Source organism: Lampetra fluviatilis, chromosome 59, assembly GCF_964198595.1.
Source record: "Lampetra fluviatilis chromosome 59, kcLamFluv1.1, whole genome shotgun sequence".
Lineage (NCBI taxonomy): Eukaryota > Metazoa > Chordata > Hyperoartia > Petromyzontiformes > Petromyzontidae > Lampetra > Lampetra fluviatilis.
The window spans coordinates 3,525,270-3,549,415 of record NC_136333.1 but is presented as its reverse complement, the minus strand read 5'-3'; the positions used below and the strand labels follow the sequence as shown (position 1 = coordinate 3,549,415).

General features: G+C 55.1%; 1 protein-coding gene across 1 annotated transcript in view; it reads left to right on the top strand.

The window, feature by feature from the left end:
* Positions 1 to 23,048, top strand: part of LOC144950732 (uncharacterized) — a 39,866-nt gene extending 16,818 nt beyond the window's left edge. The window contains exon 2 of the mRNA XM_078880804.1: positions 22,904 to 23,048. Coding sequence (XP_078736930.1) covers positions 22,904 to 23,048 — 145 coding nt within the window. The remainder of the gene's footprint in view (positions 1 to 22,903) is intronic.
* Positions 23,049 to 24,146: the final 1,098 nt, after the last annotated feature.

The following is a 24,146-nucleotide window of genomic DNA, read 5'->3' as shown; positions in this document are numbered from 1 at the left end:
CTACCCACTCGCCACTCACCCACCCACTCCACCCACCTACCCACTCGCCACTCACTCACCCACCCACTCCACACACCTACCCACTCGCCACTCACTCACCCACCCACTCCACACACCTACCCACTCGCCACTCACCCACCCACTCCACCCACCTACCCACTCGCCACTCACTCACCCACCCACTCCACACACCTACCCACTCGCCACTCACCCACTCACTCCACCCACCTACACACTCGCCACTCACTCACCCACCCACTCCACACACCTACCCACTCGCCACTCACTCACCCACCCACTCCACACACCTACCCACTCGCCACTCACTCACCCACCCACTCCACACACCTACCCACTCGCCACTCACTCACCCACCCACTCCACACACCTACCCACTCGCCACTCACTCACCCACACCACCCACCTACCCACTCGCCACTCACTCACCCACCCACTCCACCCACCTACCCACTCGCCACTCACTCACCCACCCACTCCACACACCTACCCACTCGCCACTCACCCACCCACTCCACCCACCTACCCACTCGCCACTCACCCACCCACTCCACCCACCTACCCACTCGCCACTCACCCACCCACTCCACCCACCTACCCACTCGCCACTCACTCACCCACCCACCCACCCACTCCACACACCTACCCACTCGCCACTCACTCACTCACCCACCCACTCCACACACCTACCCACTCGCCACTCACTAACCCACCCACTCCACACACCTACCCACTCGCCACTCACTCACCCACCCACTCCACACACCTACCCACTCGCCACTCACTCACCCACCCACTCCACACACCTACCCACTCGCCACTCACCCACCCACTCCACCCACCTACACACTCGCCACTCACCCACCCACTCCACCCACCTACCCACTCGCCACTCACTCACCCACCCACCCACTCCACACACCTACCCACTCGCCACTCACCCACCCACTCCACACACCTACACACTCGCCACTCACTCACCCACTCCACACACCTACCCACTCGCCACTCACCCACCCACTCCACCCACCTACCCACTCGCCACTCACCCACCCACTCCACACACCTACCCACTCGCCACTCACCCACCCACTCCACACACCTACCCACTCGCCACTCACTCACCCACCCACTCCACACACCTACCCACTCGCCACTCACTCACCCACCCACTCCACACACCTACCCACTCGCCACTCACCCACCCACTCCACACACCTACCCACTCGCCACTCACCCACCCACTCCACCCACCTACCCACTCGCCACTCACTCACCCACCCACTCCACACACCTACCCACTCGCCACTCACCCACCCACTCCACACACCTACCCACTCGCCACTCACAGCAGCAGCAGCAGCGGCAGCAGTAGTAGCAGGAGACGCGGCCGCCCTCTCACGAGGCCCCCCAGTAAGAAAAATGCCTCCCGGTCCACGACGTTTTTTTGTTTCTTACCGTTCTGGGCGGAGAGGGATAGATGTGGCCGCACCGACACGGCGCGGCCACGGGCTTACCCCACTCGTTGTGACTGGAGGCCACCCACTCCACCCACATACACACTCGCTCATCCACCCTTTCACCCACTCACTCCACCCACCTACCCACTCACTCACCCACCCACTCCACCCACCTACCCACTCACCACTCACCCACTCACTCCACTCGCCACTCACTCACCCACTCCACCCACCTACCTACCCACTCGCCACTCACTAACCCACCCATTCCACCCACCTACCCACTCGCCACTCACTCACCCACCCACTCCACCCACCTACCCACTCGCCACTCACCCACTCACTCCACCCACCTACACACTCGGGCGGGTACGGGTAGCCGGGTATTGGGTAGGGTACGGGTATCCGGTACCCGGTTGCGACCTCTGGTGCAAGCGGAGGACGGTCTGCGAACAAACCGCACGGACGGCGAGGAAACCGCACGGACGGCGGACGAACGACAAACCGCGAAGGAACGGCGACGCACAGGCAGCAGATGGACGCGTCGAACTAAAAACAGAACCGCAAGCGGCAGTTTGCGGTTTGTTTTTGAGGTCCATAGAAAGAAAAAAATGTTGATAATAAAATAAAATAAATTATTTTATAAATTATTTTATTTTTATTATTTTTCTTCGACGTGCCTTTACCGAAGGAACCAACGAATATGAAAACCACAAATAGCAAACAAATGAGAAACAACAAACTGCGAACAAACAACACACACCAAACTGGAAACAAACCGCTAACAACAATTCTAGATTTGAACCCGTACGGCAAACACCAACGACAACAAACATCAAAAGCGAAAAACAAAAACCACAAAACCACAAACGAGAGACGCGAGGCCTCCTCCACGCGGCACCGGGGACTCCTCTAGCGGAGCGACTTGTTAACGATCCCACAACGATTTAAAGCTTTCGTGACTGCAGGGATTCATCTTCTTGGTTCTTTCGGTAAAGTCACGTAGAAGGGAAGTATTATTTTATTACTTCCCTTCTAGTATTATTATTTTTATTACTTCCCTTCTACGTGACTTTACCGAAAGAACCAAGAAGATGAATCCCACAACGGATGGCTCCACCTGGACACTAAATAGTTTGCTAGCGGTGCTAAATTGTCGTCCCGCGCTCCTCCCAAGTGGCCCCAACGTTCTTGCAGAAAACCCCACGCGGACAAAGATCCCCCGTGTAGCCTTCCACGTTGTGGGGGGCAAGGGCTGCTCGCGATCAGCCGCTTGCCCACGAAGGCAGGCACGGTTGGCACGCGAGAGGGTTTGGTGGCCAGCGAACGCTCGCTTTAGGCCGAGTCGACCCAGGGGAGGCCCAGGAAGCGACCCCAATGTGCATGCGCCGTGCGTTGAACTTCTTTCGCGCCGTGCGTAGCCGACCGTACTCATTGGAGCTGCGTGCGGAGGGCAAACAGCGTTGTAACGAAATGAGTGTTTTCGATCTGGACGATGATTTCAAAGTGTCATGGCTCCGGCGGCTTCCAAGTTTTCGGCGGGAAGAGCGTTCCAGACGCCCGCGGAAGCTCGACTACGACGTCTTTGTTCGATGGCCCAGCCGCATAAACGAAATAAAAAAAATAGATTAACTCTTTGGTTCTGTCGGTAAAGTCACGCGGGTAGAAATAAAATTTAAATGAAACAAATCACGACGTTTCGATCGCAACGCAAGCAACCTTCATCAGGTGGAACAACCACCGCGAGAACAAACTGCTAAAGTAGGCCTCTATGAATATGGCAAGCCGCTGCAAGGGTTTGCTGAACTTTGATTTACCCACACACACCGCCACTCGCAACCGAGACCACCGCCCCAGAGCCCTGTCCCACCGTGTCCCACCACTCATCCCTCATTACACCCACACACACCGCCACTCGCAACCGAGACCACCGCCCCAGAGCCCTGTCCCACCGTGTCCCACCACTCATCCCTCATTACACCCACACACACCGCCACTCGCAACCGAGACCACCGCCCCAGAGCCCTGTCCCACCGTGTCCCACCACTCATCCTTCATTACACCCACACACACCGCCACTCGCAACCGAGACCACCGCCCCACCGTGTCCCACCACTCATCCTTCATTACACCCACACACACCGCCACTCGCAACCGAGACCACCACCCCAGAGCCCTGCCCCACCGTGTCCCACCACTCATCCCTCATTACACCCACACACACCGCCACTCGCAACCGAGACCACTGCCCCACCGTGTCCCACCACTCATCCCTCATTACACCCACACACACCGCCACTCGCAACCGAGACCACCACCCCAGAGCACTGCCCCACCGTGTCCCACCACTCATCCCTCATTACACCCACACACACCGCCACTCGCAACCGAGACCACTGCCCCACCGTGTCCCACCACTCATCCCTCATTACACCCACACACACCGCCACTCGCAACCGAGACCACCACCCCAGAGCACTGCCCCACCGTGTCCCACCACTCATCCCTCATTACACCCACACACACCGCCACTCGCAACCGAGACCACTGCCCCACCGTGTCCCACCACTCATCCCTCATTACACCCACACACACCGCCACTCGCAACCGAGACCACCACCCCAGAGCCCTGCCCCACCGTGTCCCACCACTCATCCCTCATTACACCCACACACACCGCCACTCGCAACCGAGACCACTGCCCCACCGTGTCCCACCACTCATCCCTCATTACGCCCGTGCGCCGTCACGCGAACTCGGCTGGCTGCTTGCTGTGGGCGATGCCCTCGGGGCAGCCGACAAATCTCTGGGTTCACTCAGAGCAGCGGCAGCGGCAGCAGCAGCAGCGGCGGCGGCGGCGGCAAGAACAGAAAGCAAATAGAAAAAAAAACTGCTCAGGTTTTTTTACGGGGGGCCTTGGGGGGGGGGGGACCTCACCCAGGTGTTTCCAACATCGTAGCCGGAAGACGGAGGGGGGAGGAGGAGGGGGAGGAGGGGGAGGAGGAGGGGGAGGAGAGGGGGAGGAGGGGGGAGGGAGGAGGAGGGGAGAGTTGGGAGGGGAAGACGGAGGGGGGAGGAGGGGGAGGGAGGAGGGAGAGGATGGAGGGGGATGGAGGGGGGAGGAGGGGGGAGTTGGGAGGGGGAAGTTGGGAGGGGGGAAGGGAGGAGGGGGGGAAGGGAGGAGGGGGGGAAGGGAGGAGGGGGGGAAGGGAGGAGGGGGGGGGCTTCTACGTGGCCCCGACTCTGGCTGGGAGCCAGGAGCTGTTAGCGCATAAATCAGTTGACGGGGAGGAGGAGGCGGTAGGGAGGAGGGATGATGGGTGGGAGGAGGAGGGAGGGAGGGAAGGAAGAGGGAGGAAGTGAGGGTGGGAGTAGGAGGAGGAAGGGAGGGAGGAGGAGAAGGGAGGGAGGTGGGAGTGAGAGAGGGAGGTCGGAGGAAGGGAGGGATTAGGAGAAGGGGGAAGGGGAGATAGGAGGAGGGAGGTGGGAGTGAGGGAGGGAGGGAGTGAGATAGGAGGAGGAGGGGGAGGGAGGGGGAGGGAGGAGGGGGGGAAGTGAGAATGAAAAAACCATTAAAGAAGAATGTGGTTGGGCACGGGGCGTGTGCGCGTTGCTGCTGCTGCGTCTGCACCCTCCGACCTCGGCTGCGGTCGGAGGATTTTGGATGAAAGAGATGGGGCGGTGTAGGCGCGTGCCTGTGTGTATGTGTGCCTGTGTGTGTGTCTGAGTGTGTGTGTGTGTGCCTGTGTGTGTGTGTCTGTGTGTGTGTGTGCCTGTGTGTGTGTAGGCGCGTGCCTGTGTGTGTGTGTGCCTGTGTGTGTGTGCCTGTGTGTGTGTGTGTGTAGGCGCGTGTCTGTGTGTGTGTGTGCCTGTGTGTGTGCCTGTGTGTGTGCCTGTGTGTGTGTGTAGGCGCGTGTCTGTGTGTGTGTGTGCCTGTGTGTGTGTGTAGGCGCGTGTCTGTGTGTGTGTGTGCCTGTGTGTGTGTGTCTCTGTGTGTGCCTGTGTGTGTAGGCGCGTGCCTGTGTGTGTGTGCCTGTGTGTGTGTGCCTGTGTGTGTGTGTGTGTGCCTGTGTGTGTGTGTGTGCCTGTGTGTGTGTAGGCGCGTGTGTGTGTGTGCCTGTGTGTGTGTTAGTGTGTGTGGGTGTGTGTGGGGAGCGGTGGTGTAGTGGTTAGCGCGCTGCGCTACGAACCTGGCGACCCGGGTTCGCATCCCGCTCACGGCCAACACCAGTGACGATTATTTGAACCGATCCTGGGTCTCCTCTAGGTCGACTCAGCCTCAAATTAGTACCTGGTGCGGTGTGTAAACATCGCCACTGGGGAGACAAAGGCGGCCGGGCGTGGTGCTGGCCACCCACCCCCTCGTGTGCCGTGCCGGCCTTCATAGGTGCTACTCGCTAACAGCACTTGCCCCAACAGTCCGTTGAGGCTACACGGTTTGGAGGGGGAATTTTAGCTTTGCGTGTCGCAGCTTCCTCCGAGATCTCTTCAGAGGTAGCTCTGTGGAGTCCGCTTCCGCGGAGTCCGTGACTCACCCCCCCCCCACACCCCCCACACCCCCCCCCTCACCCCCCACTCCCCCCTCTAGGAGGCCGTCTGTCAGAGAGGCAAAACAAGAGCTTGAGAGCTCTTCGGATTTCTCCTCGATGAATAAAAGATCGGAAATCGGGAGGTCCCTCACGTTGCACCCGGGCCGCCCGTCGTTCCTTGTCTTGTATAGATTTATATTTGTATATAAAGATGTGTCTATATATAGATGTATATAGATGTGTGTGTATAGATGTGTATACAGATGTGTGTGTATATAGATGTGTATATAGATGTGTATATCGATGTGTATACAGATGTGTATATAGATGTGCATGGAAATATAGCAACAATCGTAACATTGTGAATGAGATGATCGTGGATGAGATAAAGAGTGGGGCTGTTGAAAGTTGTGGTGTAGGACAGGCGGGAGTGGGGTAGTGATGGGGGTGGTGATAGTGATGGGGGTGGTTATGGGGGTAGTGATGGTGATGGGCGTGGTGATGGGGGTAGTGATGGTGATGGGCGTGGTGATGGGGGTGGTGATGGGGGTAGTGATGGGGGTGGTGATGGGGGCGGTGATGGTGGTGATGGGCGTGGTGATGGGGGTAGTGATGGTGATGGGCGTGGTGATGGGGGTGGTGATGGGGGTAGTGATGGGGGTGGTGATGGGGGCGGTGATGGTGGTGATGGGCGTGGTGATGGGGGTAGTGATGGTGATGGGCGTGGTGATGGGGGTGGTGATGGGGGTAGTGATGGGGGTGGTGATGGGGGCGGTGATGGTGGTGATGGGCGTGGTGATGGGGGTAGTGATGGTGATGGGCGTGGTGATGGGGGTGGTGATGGGGGTAGTGATGGGGGTGGTGATGGGGGCGGTGATGGTGGTGATGGGCGTGGTGATGGGGGTAGTGATGGGGGTGGTGATGGGGGCGGTGATGGGGGCGGTGATGGGGGTGGTGATGGGGGTAGTGATAGTGATGGGGGTAGTGATGGGGGTAGTGATAGTGATGGGGGTAGTGATAGTGATGGGGGTAGTGATAGTGATGGGGGTAGTGATGGTGATGGGGGTAGTGATGGGGGTAGTGATGGAGGTAGTGATGGAGGTAGTGATAGTGATGGGGATAGTGATGGGGGTAGCGATGTGGGTAGCGATGGGGGTAGCGATAGTGATGGGGGTAGTGATGGGGGTAGTGATGGGGGTAGTGATGGGGGTAGTGATGGGGGTAGTGATGGGGATGGGGGTAGTGATAGTGATGGGGGTAGTGATAGTGATGGGGGTAGTGATGGGAGTAGTGATGGGGGTAGTGATGGGGGTAGTGATGGGGGTAGCGATGTGGGTAGCGATGGGGGTAGCGATAGTGATGGGGGTAGTGATGGGGGTAGCGATGTGGGTAGCGATGGGGGTAGCGATAGTGATGGGGTAGTGATGGGGGTAGTGATGGGGGTAGTGATGGGGGTAGCGGTAGTGATGGGGGTAGTGATAGTGATGGGGGTAGTGATAGTGATGGGGGTAGTGATAGTGATGGGGGTAGTGATGGGGGTAGTGATGGGGGTAGTGATAGTGATGGGGGTAGTGATAGTGATGGGGGTAGTGATAGTGATGGGGGTAGTGATAGTGATGGGGGTAGTGATGGGAGTAGTGATGGGGGTAGTGATGGGGGTAGCAGTAGTGATGGGGGGTAGTGATAGTGATGGGGGTAGTGATAGTGATGGGGGGTAGTGATAGTGATGGGGGTAGTGATGGGGGTAGTGATGGGGGTAGTGATGGGGGTAGCAGTAGTGATGGGGGGTAGTGGTAGTGATGGGAGTAGTGATGGGGGTAGTGATGGGGGTAGTGATGGGGGTAGTGATAGTGATGGGGGGTAGTGATGGGGGTAGTGATGGGGGTAGTGATAGTGATGGGGGGTAGTGATAGTGATGGGGGGTAGTGATAGTGATGGGGGTAGTGATGGGGGTAGTGATAGTGATGGGAGTAGTGATGGGGGTAGTGATGGGGGTAGTGATGGGGGTTGGCTTCGGCCTGGTTGGCAAACTCGCCCCGTGGTGGCCTCTGCTTCTGAGTAAGTCATTCACAAGGCAAAAGCAAAGCTCCCCGTGCAGCCCCAGCACACGCCATTGGGGCAAGTGCTGTTGGCAAGTAGCAGCACGCCCACACACGAGATGGGGTGTGTGGCCAGCACCACGCCCAGCCTCCTTTGCCTCACCCCCACTTCGCCACCGTTGATGTTTACACGGAGTGGCCAGGTGGTCATTTGAGGCTGAGTCGACCTAGGGGAGGCCCAGGCCCGGTTCAGATAATCGTTACTGGCGTTGGTGGCCGTGAGCGGGAATCGAACTCGGGTCGCCGGGTTCGTGGCGCAGCGTAGCGCTAACCGCTGCACCACCGCTCCGCACACGACAACAACCGCCATTCGCCATTAAGTGGCGGTGACGTCACCACGACGCTTGTGCCAGGCCATGTGCACGTTGAGGCCACGTGAAGTGTCGAACGCCCGCTGGCAGGAGGTCACGGGGCAGACCCAGGTGCCACGGGTCGACTGACTGAGATGACCGAGATGACTGGCTGATGCATCACCTGTGCCCCCTATTGTGCCAACTTGCTGTGCTTTAGACACCCGGCACTCCGCTCTTTGTTGTGAGCGTCGCTCCTCCGCCCTCTCTTGTTGCTGGAGGGCGACTGCCTCCAACTGCCCAGTAGCAGCGTCCTTCACGAGCCTCCTGCACAGAGGCCGATCTTGACACCGCTGGTACCAGTCATCGGCAAGTCCACTCAGCTCCACATCATCCTGTACCGCATCAGCTCCATCTCTTCTCTAGACCGTGTGGTGCCCGTTTAGCCTCCTCGATCTGGTGGAACAAAAGCTGTTTAGGCATGCGGTGGCTGGGCATGCGGGCTACATGACCCAGCCAACGCAGCCTTGCCTGCCGGAGGTGCTCACCGATAGGACTTTGTCCACATCTTTCAAGGATTTGTGAGCCCCTCACACAATCCAGCCTGGTTAAACCCAGGATGGATCGTAGGCAGGCCAGCCTAAATGTTTCTAACCGGCGAAGATGTTCCATTACGTGGGTCCACGTTTCGCAAGCGGAGAGAAGGGAGGGAATGACTGTGGCCGAGAAGACCTGAAGCTGCGTGCAGAGTGACAGACCAGGTAGCTTCCACACAGCGTTACGCAACCGATGAAAAGATAATGCCGTTCGTCTGATTCGGAGTGAGATCTCTGCTGTCAAACCGGAGCCGGTCATGAGCACACTGGCCAGGTATGGGAAACTCTCCACTCTCTCCACAATTGCCCTATCACCAATTGGGAGTTGTGGGGGTGGAGTCTTCGATAGTACAAAATACCCAGGCAGGTGCTTAGTTTTGGTGGGGCTGATGGTAAGGCCCCACCTCTTAGTGGCACGCTCCAGGTTCAGCAGCAACGCCTCCAACTCCTTCTCTGAGTGAGCGGCAATTACCAGATCATCGGCATACATTACGTAGTTGAGCAATAGGGAGCCATCCCTTGACCGCACCCGGGCATCGATCAGCCGCCCATTGTATCTGTACCGGATGTAAATTCCTCCAGTACAGCTATTGAAGGCTTCACGAACTACGTGGTAGAAATAGATGTTAAATAATGTGGAAGCCAGAGGACATCCCTGTCGCACCCCAAGGTGAACAGGGAATGGCCCCGACTCATGGCCACGTAGTTTTCCCCGGGCCCGCTCACCATTATGAAGGTCCTTAATGAGCGTGAGCAGATGGTCAGGGACTCCGAAAGCACGGTCTTGTTGGAATTCCCTACACCTCTGCTGTAGCAGACAGACAGAAAATATGGCATCTGTGCAGAACAGCCCTTTGCTGAAACCGCATTGGGGCTCCGCAAGCCTCTTCTCAGCGTGCCTAGCAAGGCGATGTTGAATAATCCTTGCCAGGACCTTTCCCAGCACACTGAGGAGTGAGATGCCCCTGTAGTTGTTACAGTCTGTGCGGTCCCCCTTTTAAAAGAGGGGGGCCACCAGGGCATCCTTCCAATCCTGCAGAACCTGTCCAGACGCACACACACACACACTTACACACACACACTCATACATACACTCACACACACTCACACACACTCACACGCCCACGGCCCTTTTGACACAATGCAGGTTTGGTTTGGCGGCAAAAAAAGCTGCTTTCATTTAAACGAACGCGACACAGGTGCCGTGTACAAAGACAAAGGTCCAGTGTAACCCACGCTGGCGGGTCGGGCAAGTGAGACGGGCGCTCAAGGCTATTTAGCTGCCGCGAAAAAAAATGTCCACGTGGTAAGACACTTCGTTGGTAAAAATAAAAATAGAGTTTAGTTCAGAGATGTTAACTCCCTCGCCTGGTCTACAGGAGGTCGTGGGTTCGATCCCGACCCCAACGCCTGCTGTGTATTTGGAGTTTGCGTGTCTCTCTGTCCCTGTGGTCGCGTGGATTCTTCTCCGTGTCCTCCGGTTTTACCTCCGCATTTGGAATCAACGTCACGCATTCAAATCGTTGCACCTGATGAGTTAATGAGTTAATGATGACGTCACCCTGCTGCTGCTCTATATAAGAACGGGAGACACAGCAGAGCCTCACCATTCTGGCGAATTGCCCGATGATGCTGGATGCAATTACCAGCGAAACGTCGTGCTACTCAAATTGTAAATGTTGTGGTTTCACGCTTCAATACACCGGTGGGCTAAAGCAGTGAACTATTTGTCTCTTGTCAACGTGACACTTTTTTACTGATTGTCCGTGTCGGGTGGTGGAGGGTTACGACACATTTATAAATAACGCGATCTAAACCCAAAAACGTTGATTATGAATAGTATTTGGCTGCCATAAACGTCCGCGTTGAGCTATCCATCTGTGATATCCAGATATCTTCCCAAAGAAAAAGAGCCATGCCGTAGCTCAGTGGCGCCTTACCTGGTTAGAAAAGAAAACAAAATTCTTTGGCTCTTTCGGTAAAGTCACCTAGATAGATTCAAAGAAAATAACAAAAAAAACCACGACGTTTCGATGGCAACACATGCGGTCGTCATTCCCGATGAAGCTTTTGTGTTGCGATCAAAACGTCGTAGTTTTTGTTTTGTTATTTCTTCTTGTTTTCTTTGAACCTACGCACGTGACTTCACCGAAAGACCCAACGAATATGAATTCCTGCAGTCACGAAAGCTTTCCGTCAAGATTTAAGACGACAATAGTTTCGTCGACTAAGTGCTGTTAGCGAGTAGCACCTTAGAATGTAGACGCAGCTCAAGCTCCGAGGAGCTTGATTCAGGATTTGGCTCCGATTTTCGCCGTGGCCAGAGGGAGTCGAACTGGGTGTGGTCCTGGGTCCGCATCGCGGAGTGCCGACCGCGTGGGCACCCCACGTGACCACACCACGTGACCACCCCACGTGACCACACCACGTGTGCACACAAAGAAAAATATTCCCTGTACAGCCTTTAACAGGCTGATTGGGGCAAGTGCGCATTCCACAAGTAGTGACTAATCCCGTATCTGCATTTTACATAAATATACTAAATTCCTCTTGATATGCAAATTTCTTTGTCAAGGCGCCCTTCCTCCTCTAAACCCAGCTTAAATATACGCTGCCAAGCGTGGTGGTGTTCATTCAGACGCTGTCTTTCCGACAGACCTGTTCTTCACCTGAGGACGGCTGCTTGCGTTGTGGCCGAAACGTCGTGAGAATTGTATTTTATTATGTTATATATTTTGTATTTAATTATTTTCCTTCTACGTGACTTTACCGAAAGAACCAAGAAGATGGGGCAAGTGCTGTTAGCGAGCAGAAGCGGCGGCGTCTGAATGCCGGCACGCCACACGAGGTTTAGTGGTGTGGCCAAGGCCACGCCCGGCCGCCTTTGTCTCCCCTGTGGCGATGATTTTACACACCGCACGAGGTATTCATTTGAGGCTGAGTCGACCTAGGGGAGGCACAGGACCGGTTGAGGTGATCCTTACTGGTGGTGACCGTGACCAAATAGACACACACAGACACACACACACAGACACACACAGTCACAAACAGACACACGCAGACACGCACACAGACACACACAGACACACACACAGTCACACACACACAGTCACACACACACAGACACACGCAGACACGCACACAGACACACACCCAAACACACACACAGACACACACACACAGACACACACAGTCACAAACAAACACACACAGTCACAAACAGACACAATCGCAGACACGCACACAGACACACACCCAAACACACTCCCAAACACACACACAGACACACACAGTCACAAACACACACAGTCACAAACAGACACAATCGCAGACACGCACACAGACACACACCCAAACACACTCCCAAACACACACCCAAACACACACCCAAACACACACACCCAAACACACACACGCATAAACAGACACACACACGCACGAATGCAAACAAACAAACGAATTGTGAAGGAGACAATTTGCCGTGGTGAGTGAGAGCGTGCGAGGAGTGCGCGCGCGAACTCTCGGCATCGATCCTCCTCCTCGCGAGGTTTGATGATTCACGTCCCCCCCCCCCCCTCAAGCCTTCAGGCTGTAGTTCCTCTCCTAAAAAGGTGCTGACGGGAAGAACAAACAAACATCGGAACACGCGGCCCCTCCGTTGTCCGGTGATGGGCAGGCACGATCGCTCCACTGCTGGATGATGGTCTCACACCCCCCACCCCTCCCCCTCTCCCCCTCCACCCCCCCACCCACCCACCAAAGTGAACCATTGACTCGCACAGAGAACTATAAACTCACGCAGAGTTTTCGATTTGAAGCTTTCGTGACTGCAAGGCAGAGGTCGCAACCGGGTACGGGTAGCCGTTTGCGACCCTGGTGCGGCCGAGTATGGGTACGGGTAGGCCGTGAGTCACTGGTGAGTCACCGTTTGTCACTCATTTTGGGTAGGGTACGAGTAGGGAACGGGTACCCGTACCCGGCCGGCCGGGTACGGGTACCAATTTGCGACCCTGGTGCGGCCGGGTACGGGTAAGGAATCAAAACCCGTTTGCGACCTCTGCTGCAAGGATTCATACTCTGAGGTTTTTTTCGGTAAAGTCACGTGGGTAAAAATAAAAATAAATAATAAAAAGTATAGAAATAATATTAGAAAACATTTTATAAATCTCTGATTTTATTTCTATAATTTCTATCATTTTTATTATTAATTTTCATGTTTACCTACGTGACTTTACCGAAAGAAAACCTAAGAGTACTCACACAGAGACCCATCAACTCATAATCGGGGGACGTACGCTCACGTAGAGACCCATTAACTGCGATGTGGAACCATAGACCCGCACAGAGACCCAGACACTCACATAGAGACCAACAGTCACACGCACATTACTTACAGAGACCAATAGACTAGCATAGAGGTCCGTAGACTCACGTAGAGACCCATAGACCCATACAGAGACCCATAGACTCACACATAGACCCATAGACTCATACCAAGACCCATAGACTCTCACAGAGACCCAAAGACTCACACTGAGACCCACAGACTCACACAGAGACCCATAGACTCTCACAGAGACCCATAGACTCACACAGAGACCCATAGACTCATACCAAGACCCATAGACTCACACTAAGACCCACAGACTCACACGGAGACCCATAGGCTCACACTGAGACCCATAGACTCACACAGAGACCCATAGACTCACACAGAGACCCATATACTCACACAGAGACCCATAGACTCACACAGAAACCCATAGACTCACACAGAGACCCACAGACTCACACAGAGACCCATAGACTCACACAGAGACTCATAGACTCACACAGAGAACCATAGACTCACACAGAAGCCCATAAACTCACCCAGAGACCCATAGACTCACACAGAGACCAACAGACTCACACAGAGACCCATAGACTCACACAGAGACCCATAGACTCACACAGAGACCTATAGACTCACACAGAGACCCGTAGACTCACACAGAGACCTATAGACTCACACAGAGACCCGTAGACTCACACAGAGACCCACAGACTCACACAGAGACCCATAGACTCACACAGAGACCCATACCCTCACACAGAGAGTCATTATCTAAACACAGAGCCACATGAAGCGACTCACACGGGGTCTGACTGCCTCTCTCTCTCTCTCTCTAATGGGAACACGTCCACCAGCGTTTACACCACGTGGGATCGAGGTTGTCCATTCGCGGCACGCGCAAAGACACGCACCACATGGACAAAGACACAAAGACACGCAAAGACACGCACCGCTTGGACAAAGACACAAAGACACAAAGAGAAACACCTCCCGGCCACCGTGGTCCAACAAGAGATGAAACCGAGCCGTCGGCAAAGCCACGACGGATTCACGGCTCCACATTTGCGTCGTCCGATCCCTCGTTCAGCAATCTTCCACCCCCCCCCGACCCCACCATTTCTCCATCGTGGACAAATCGCCGGAGATAATTTGGAGCTTTCGTGACTGCAGGAATTACTATTTGGTTCTTTCGGTAAAGTGACGTATAAAGATGAAATAATAAATTAAATACGAGCATACGACGTTTCGATTGCAACACAAGCAATCATCATCAGGTATAAATGAAATAGAAACACAAATCTAGTATACTTGATTTGTGCCTTTTGGCGTCATCTGGTCCAACACCATGTGAGACTAGGCTCTAAGGAAAGCTGTCTCGGGTGTGGACCAATCAACTTCAAGGACAGTGCACATTATCAGAGTTATGTTTTTTGTTTGCATTATGACTGCAGGTATTGTGGTCTATGCAAACATGACTCCTCGTAAAAAAGGTGTCAATTTTGTTGCCAGATAAAAGGGTAAAAAAACAATTATCAACGTAGCTAAAGCTAAAGCTACGTATCATACATGCATTGAACGTATCGTAACGTATCATATTGTGCTGTACCCACCAAGATTCTGTCCGTCGTCTGCATACTTGAACGACGTTAGGTTGCTGATGGCAATTTTGTCGTATCGATTATCGCCATCGTAAGATCGAAATATCGTAAGTCGGACGATCGTAACTCGGGGACTACCACCGTAACTCGGGTACTACCAGCGTAACTCGGGGACTACCCGCGTAACTCGGGGACTGCCTACGTAACTCGGGTACAACTGTCGTAACTCGGGGACTATCTGTGTAACTCGGGTATTATCATCGTAACTCGGGGACTACCTGTATATATATATTTTCACGATTACTTTTCTTCCCCGCCACGGCAGAGGCCAGCCGATGTCATTGTGGATGCGGGTCTGGGTGGAATGTGTAGACGAGCCAGATTGTGTTAACGCACGTTTGAGAACCAGGGGACTTCACGAGCCATGTGGAAAGTCGGGAGTTGACACCTCGTCACCCCGTCATCAACAACATCACCTCATCAACGACGTCACCTCATCAACATCACCTCCTCATCAACGTCACCCCCTCATCAACAATATCACCTCAACATCACCTCCTCATCAACGTCACCTCCTCATCAACGACGTCACCTCGACGTCACCTCTACATCACCTCATCATCAACGCCACCTCATCAACATCACCTCCTCATCAACGTCACCCCGTCATCAACAACATCACCTCTACGTCACCTCATCAACATCACCTCAACATCACCTCATCAATATCACCTCATCAACGCCACCCCCTCATCAACAACATCACCTCAACATTACGTCCTCATCAATGTCACCCCCTCATCAACATCACCTCCTCATCAACGCCACCTCCTCCTCCTCCTCCTGGCCACCGCCCACTCGAGTTCCATTGACCCCGTTCCTTCTCCGACCTGCACGATTGGCAACGTACGGTGCGAAAAAAGTTCAACACACACACGTAATGCTGTGGCCATCGGTGGCTAGGAGATGTTAACTACCTCGCCTGGTACACAGGACGTCGTGGGTTCGATCCTGACCCTGACGCCTGCTGCTATATATTTGGAGTTTGCGTGTCTCTCTCTCTCTCATCATCATCATCACGGTGGCTGTGAGATGTTAACTACCTCGCCTGGTACACAGGACGTCGTGGGTTCGATCCCGACCCTGACGCCTGCTGCTGTATATTTGGAGTTTGCGTCTCTTTCTCTCTCGCCATGGTCGCATGGATTTTCTTTGGGGTCCTCCGGATTTCCCCTCCACATCCAGAATCAACATCACGCGTTGAGAGAGTATCTGGCTGCCGTGAATGTCCACTGGATGATGATGATAATGATGATAAACCCACTTTGTTGAGTGATCATTTAGAAACATGCATTTGGAGTATCTGGTTGCTGTGAATTTCCACTGGATGATGATAATGATGATAATGATGATAAGCCCATTTTGTTGAGTGATCATTTAGAAACATGCATTTGGAGTATCTGGTTGCTGTGAATTTCCACTGGATGATGGTGATGGTGATAAGAACACTTTGTTGAGTAATCATTTAGAAACATGCATTTGGAGTATCTGGTTGCTGTGAATTTCCACTGGATGATGGTGATGATAATGATGATAAGCCCATTTTGTTGAGTGATCATTTAGAAACATGCATTTGGAGTATCTGGTTGCTGTGAATTTCCACTGGATGATGGTGATGGTGATAAGAACACTTTGTTGAGTAATCATTTAGAAACATGCATTTGGAGTATCTGGTTGCTGTGAATTTCCACTGGATGATGATGATGGTGATAAAAACACTTTGTTGAGTGATCATTTAGAAACATGCATTTGGAGTATCTGGCTGCCGTGAATGTCCACTGGATGATGATGATGATAATGATAATAAACCCATTTTGTTGAGTGATCATTTAGAAACATGCATTTGGAGTATTTTGCTGCTGTGAATTTCCACTGGATGATGATGATGATAAGAACACTTTGTTGAGCGACCATTTAGAAACATGCATTTGGAGTATCTGGCTGCTATGGCTGTCCACGTGGTGATGATGATGATGATGTTAAAGCCACATTCCGTAGAGCCGTCGTTTGCGTTACGGCCAAGGTCGCTTCTTAAAAAACACAACAATAAAAACGCACCATTGGAACCTCATTTGCCAGTAGAAAAATATGATAATTGTTTTTTTACCCTTTTATCTGGCAACAAAACTGACACCTTTTTTATTTTATTTTTACAAGGAGTCATGTTTGCATAGACCACAACACCTTTTGGCGTCATCTGGTCCAACACCATGTGACTAGGCTCTAAGGACTAGGCTCTAAGGAAAGCTGTCTCGGGTGTGGACCAATCAACTTCAAGGATAGTGCATACATTATCAGAGTCGTGTTTTTTGTTTGCATTGCGACTGCAGGTATTGTGGTTTATGCAAACATGACTCCTTGTAAAAAAAGATGTCAGTTTTGTTGCCAGATAGAAGGGTAAAAAAACAATTATCATATGTTTTACTGGCAAATGAGGTTCCAATAGTGTACATGCTTAACCCCGAGCTTTCATACTCTGATGGAGCATTGTCTTTGAGTTGTGCGCCTTTTGGCGTCGTCTGGTCCAACACCATGTGAGACTAGGCTCTAAGGAAAGCTGTCTCAGGTGTGGACCAATCAACTTCAAGGACACTGCATACATTATCAGAGTTATGTTTTTTGTTTGCATTACGACCGCAGGTATTGTGGTCTATGGAAACATGACTCCTTGTAAAAAAATAAGGTGTCAGTTTTGTTGCCAGATAAAAGGGTAAAAAACACAATTACAATAAAAACGCACTTTTAACAAAACAAACTCCACGAAGGCCACGCGAGCCTCCCACAAGGCCGTGCGGGATGGTGCGTGGCACAGTTTGGCGCCAGCTAGCGTCGGGTGTGGGCGGAGGGGCGGGGGGGGCGTCAGAGGTCGCAAACGGGTTTTGATTCCTTACCCGTACCCGGCCGCACCAGGGTCGGAAACGGGTACCCGTACCCTACCCGTACCCTACCCGTACCCGGCCGGGTACGGGTAGGGTACGGGTATCGGTTACCTGATTGCGACCTCTGGTTGATTCTAGGAACTTGAATTGTGAGAAGAGACAAGACGTTGGGAAATGAGTGACACACGGTGACTCACCAGTGACTCACGGCCTACCCGTCCCCGTACCCGGCCGCACCAGGGTCGCAAACGGGTACCCGTGCCCGTTATTCACCAGTGACTCACGGCGTACCCGTACCCGGCCGGGTACGGGTAGCCGGGTATCGGGTAGGGTACGGGTATCGGGTACCCGGTTGCGACCTCTGGCGGGGGGGGGGGGCGGTCGTGTCGCCAACGGGGGACGCGGGGGACGGATTGAGGGGGAAATCTTCCCCCATCGCTGGGACTCGAACTGGAGCCGCTCTGGGTCGCGAGTCCGACGCACCGGTGGCTTCCCGTCGTGCGGTGCGCGTGACCCCTGCGTGCGCGTGCGTGACCCCTGCGTGCGCGTGCGTGACCCCTGCGTGCACGTGCGTGACCCCTGCGTGCGCGTGCGTGACCCCTGCGTGCACGTGCGTGACCCCTGCGTGCGCGTGCGTGACCCCTGCGTGCACGTGCGTGACCCCTGCGTGCACGTGCAAAGACAAGACACAGATCCCCCGTGTAGCCTTAGCAGACTTTTGGGGCAAGTGCTGTTAGCGAGCAGCAGCACCCTGTGAAGGCCGGCACGGCACACGGGCCGCCTTTGTCTCCCCCCCCCCCCAAAGTGGCGATGTTTACACACGGCACCAGGTACTAATTTGAGGCTGAGTCGACCTAGGGGAGGCCCAAGGCCGGTTCAGATAATCGTCACCGATGGTGGTGGTGGCGGGGAATCGAACTCGGCTCGACCGGGTTCGTAGCGCCGCGCGCTAACCGCTGCGCCACCGCTCCCCACCACCAGTTCGTGTGTGTGTGTGCGTGTGTGCGCGTGTGTGTGTGTGTGCGCGTGTGTGTGTGTGTGCGTGTGTGTGTGTGCGCGTGTGTGTGTGTGCGTGTGTGTGTGCGCGTGCGCGTGTGTGTGTGTGCGTGTGCGCGTGTGTGTGCGCGTGTGTGTGTGCGCGCGTGTGCGTGTGCGCGTGTGTGTGTGTGCGTGTGTGTGTGCGCGCGTGTGCGTGTGCGCGCGTGTATGCGTGTGTGTGTGCGCGTGTGTATGTGTGTGTGTGCGTGTGTGTGTGTGCGTGTGTGTGTGTGTGCGCGCGTGTGTGCGCGCGTGTGTGCGTGTGTGTGCGCGCGTGTGTATGTGTGTGTGTGCGTGTGTGTGTGTGCGCGCGTGTGCGTGTGCGCGCGTGTGTGTGTGTGTGCGCGTGTGTGTGCGTGTGTGTGTGTGTGTGTGCGTGTGTGTGTGTGCGCGCGTGTGCGTGTGCGCGTGTGTGTGTGTGTGTGCGCGTGTGTGTGCGTGTGTATGTGTGTGTGTGCGTGTGTGTGTGTGCGCGCGTGTGCGTGTGCGCGCGTGTGTGTGTGTGTGCGCGTGTGTGTGCGTGTGTATGTGTGTGTGTGCGTGTGTGTGTGTGCGCGCGTGTGCGTGTGCGCGCGTGTGTGTGTGTGTGCGCGTGTGTGTGCGTGTGTGTGTGCGCGTGTGTGCGCGCGCGTGCACGTGCGCACAAGCGCGCTCCCTTAAGCCGTCGTTCATCACGTCGAGTGGAATGTGTGGTCAGTGTAGCCGGGCTTTCTGTCGCCGCCCTGGCAGTGTCCTGGGCTCTGTGTGGCCACGTTTGTGCCCGTTACGAGAAAGGCGATTCCATGGAAATCTAAAGATATCTCTCTCTTTGTATTCTGGGGGGGGGAGGGGGGGGGCACGTGAATCTTCAAGGGGCCTGGCTGGAAACGAAGAAACCCTTTGTCTCCGAGCATCCGGCGGTCGACGAGATGACGTACTCCCAGAAGGCCGTGCGGTGCTGGAAGGGACGTGGATCCAATAATGAAGTGTACGCTCATTCTTGATTGGAAGCTTTCGTGACTGCAGGAATCCATATGGAGTCTTTGGTTCGTTCGGTAAAGTCCACGTGGGTAGAAATAAAATAGCAGATCGCGACGATTTCGATCGCAACAACGAGCGACCGTCTTCGGGTTCTCCCCAGTGGCGGTGTTTACACATCGTACCAGGTACTCATTTGAGGCTGAGTCGACCTGGTGGAGGTCCAGGACCGGTTCAGATAATCGTCACTGGGTGTTGGCCGTGAGCGAAAATCGAACCCGAGTCGCCAGGTTCGTCGCGCAGCGAAGCGCTAACCGCTACACCACTCACAACAACAACAACCGCCATTCGCCACTAAGTGGCGGTGACGTCACCACGACGCTTGTGCCAGGCCATGTGCACCTTGAGGCCACGTGAAGTGTCGAACGCCCGCTGGCACGAGGTCACGGGGCAGACCCAGATGCCAAGGGTCGACTGACTGAGATGACTGGCTGATGCACCACCTGTGCCCCCTACTGTTCCAAATTGCTGTGCTTTAGCCACCCAACGCTCCGCTCGTTGTTGTGAGCGTCGCTCCTCCGCCCTCCGTTGTTGTTGGAGGGCGACTGCCTCCAACTGCCCAGTAGCATCCTTCACTAGCCTCCTCCACCGCTGGTACCAGTCATCGGCAAGTCCACTCAGCTCCACGTCCTCCTGTACCACATCACTCCATCTCTTTTCTAGCCCGTGCCGCGTCCATTTAGCCCCCTCGATCCGGCCGAACAGAAGCTGTTTAGGCATGCGGTGGCTGGGCATGCGGGCTACATGGCCCAGCCAACGCAGCGTTGGCTTTGACCCTGAGACACACACTAACACACACACCCTGCATCACCCTGCAGTACCCGGGTGGCGTTCACGGCGTGGAATGCACAAAAACCGCGCCCGCCGTTGCCGCTCAACGACAAACGCGGCCCTTGAGAAGAAATGTGACAAAAAAAATAACATTTATGAATAAATAAAATTTTAAGTAAAAATGTTTTCAAATACATTTACATGCCGTACCTCCGCCGTCATCACGCGCACGGCCAGATGCTTGAGCGAGGTCAAATCCATCGTCATCGACCAATCATCATCCCTCCCTCCGGGGGTCGATAAAATCGGTAACGGTGGGTTGTCTTGTGGATAGACTCGGCCCCGCCATGGCAACGTAGAGTTCCCACCACTCATTCACGCACATTCTGGCCCATTCACACAATCACTCATTGACTCGTTCGCTCACTCGCCCACTCGCTCATTCACTCACTCGCTCGGTCATTCACTCACTCACTCACTCGCTCGCTCACTCACTCGCTCGCTCGCTCATTCACTCACTCACTCACTCAAGTAAATGAGAAGTATCCTGGTCTCTAGAGCTGTCACCGTGGCGAAATAAAATGCACCTGGAACTTGAGTTCACTCAACTCATCTCACTCAATCGTTTACCCAGCCACTCACTCACTCTCATTCGCTCACTCACGCAGTCGCTCATTCACCCAGTCGCTCATTCGCCCAGTCGCTCATTCACCCACTCTTGTAACTCTACCCGGGTCCCCACGCGGAACGGTGGGCGGTGGTGGGTGGGTGGGTGCTGTGAAGATGTCTCTTCTGAATCTGTGCGGCAAGCGCTTCTCAGAGGGCCGCGTTGCGCCGGCAGCCGTCTTCGTTCGGCCGCTGGCCAAAGCTGGCCGTAGCAGGCCGACGCGTGCCACGTGGTGGGGTGGGGGTGGGGGGGGGTGCCACGTGGTGGGGTGGGGGGGGGGCACGTGGTGGGGTGGGGGGGGGCGCTCCTCCGCCGTGACGGATCGTCGGGGTTCGGAACCCGCGTTGGAGCGATCGCCGGAATCTCTTGGTCGGTCGGTAGGTGGGTCAGTGGGTCAGTGGGTGGGTGGGTCGGTAGGTGGGTCAGTGGGTGGGTGGCTGGGTCAGTGGGTGGGTCAGTGGGTGGGTGGCTGGGTCGGTAGGTGGGTCAGTGGGTGGGTGGCTGGGTCGGTAGGTGGGTCAGTGGGTGGGTGGATGGGTTGGTAGGTGGGTCAGTGGGTGGGTGGCTGGGTCGGTAGGTGGGTCAGTAGGTGGGTGGGTCGGTATGTGGGTCAGTGGGTGGGTGGGTGGGTAGGTGGGTCAGTGGGTGGGTGGGTCGGTAGGTGGGTCAATGGGTGGGTGGGTAGGTGGGTGGGTCAGTGGGTGGGTGGGTCGGTAGGTGGGTCAGTGGGTGGGTGGGTCGGTAGGTGGGTCAGTGGGTGGGTGGCTGGGTCAGTGGGTGGGTCAGTGGGTGGGTGGCTGGGTCGGTAGGTGGGTCAGTGGGTGGGTGGCTGGGTCGGTAGGTGGGTCAGTGGGTGGGTGGCTGGGTCGGTAGGTGGGTCAGTAGGTGGGTGGGTCGGTATGTGGGTCAGTGGGTGGGTGGGTGGGTAGGTGGGTCAGTGGGTGGGTGGGTCGGTAGGTGGGTCAATGGGTGGGTGGGTAGGTGGGTGGGTCAGTGGGTGGGTGGGTCGGTAGGTGGGTCAGTGGGTGGGTGGGTCGGTAGGTGGGTCAGTGGGTGGGTGGCTGCGTCGGTAGGTGGGTCAGTGGGTGGGTGGGTGGGTGGGTCGGTAGGTGGGTCAGTGGGTGGGTGGCTGGGTCGGTAGGTGGGTCAGTGGGTGGCTGCGTCGGTAGGTGGGTCAGTGGGTGGGTGGGTGGGTCGGTAGGTTGGTCAGTGGGTGGGTGGCTGGGTCGGTAGGTGGGTCAGTGGGTGGCTGCGTCGGTAGGTGGGTCAGTGGGTGGTTGCGTGGATCGGTAGGTGGGTCAGTGGGTGGTTGCGTGGATCGGTAGGTGGGTGGGTCGGTCGGCTGGTGTCGCGTCATCACTGCCCCGCACCTACCATTAGCGACGTCGGCTACGTACGTTGCCAAAGAAGTTCAACGTACACACACACACAGACACACACACACACACACAGACACACACACAGACACACACACAGACACACAGACACACACACGCGTCGCGCGTCGCCATTAATCAGAAATATCGCTTTCGTTGTCGCCCGCAGCCCCAACGTGTGCGGGTCTCGGTTCAACTCCTACTGCTGCCCGGGCTGGAAGACCCTCGCGGGAGGGAACCAGTGCATCGTGCGTAAGTTCTGCGGGCCGACGCGGCCCACCATCACCCCCCGTCCCCCCCACTCATCGTCGTAACCACCCGCGAGACGGAGAGACGTTTGCACCGCGGTGGCTGAGAGATGTTAACTACCTCGCCTGGTACACAGGAGGTCGTGTGTTCGATCCCGACCCTGACGATGCCTGCTGCTGTATATTTGGATTCTGCGTCTCCCTCTCATCATCGTCATCATCATCACGGGTGGCTAGGAAATGTTAACTACCTCGCCTGGTACACAGGAGGTCGTGTGTTCGATCCCGACCCTGATGCTTGCTGTATATTTGGAGTTTGCGGGGTATCTCTCATCATCATCAAGGTGGCTAGGAGATGTTAACTACCTCGCCTGGTACACAGGAGGTCGTGTGTTCGATCCCGACCCTGACGATGCCTGCTGCTGTATATTTGGATTCTGCGTCTCCCTCTCATCATCGTCATCATCATCACGGGTGGCTAGGAAATGTTAACTACCTCGCCTGGTACACAGGAGGTGGTGGGTTCGAATCCCAAACCTGACGATGTCTGCTGCATATTTGGAGTTTGCAGTGTCTCTCTCATCATCATCAAGGTGGCTTGGAGATGTTGACTACCTCGCCTGGTACACAGGAAGTGGTGTGTTCGATCCCGACCCTGACGATCCCTGCTGCTGCATATTTGGAGTCTGCGTGTCTCTCTCTCTCTCTCTCCCCGTGGTCGCGTGGATTTTTCTCCGGATCCTCCGGTCTTTCCCTCCACGTTTAGAATCAACGTCACCGCATTGAGAGCATTTGGCCGATTTGTATTTCCACCCGACGATGATGACGACGATGATGATGATGAGCCTGCTGAGCTCTCGTTATGTGGCCGGGTCACTTCTGAGAAAAACAGCCGTGTCAGCTCAGCGGTGGGGGGGGGTCTCCCTTACCTGGCAAAATAGAAAAGCGCCTTTTTTTTAAAAACGTGGTTTGAATCGTGGGTGGATCGCCCGAGCGGCGAGAATTACGATCTCGCTCCACGCGAAGTTTATTCTGCGGGAGATGACAGGAATTCTTCCGCGGGCGTCGTTTCCAGCGACGGGCTTTGCGATCGTGATTAAGAGCCCCACGTTTGAAGTCAACTTTGAACATTCTCTTTGGTAGGTAGAAAAAGTAAATACTAAA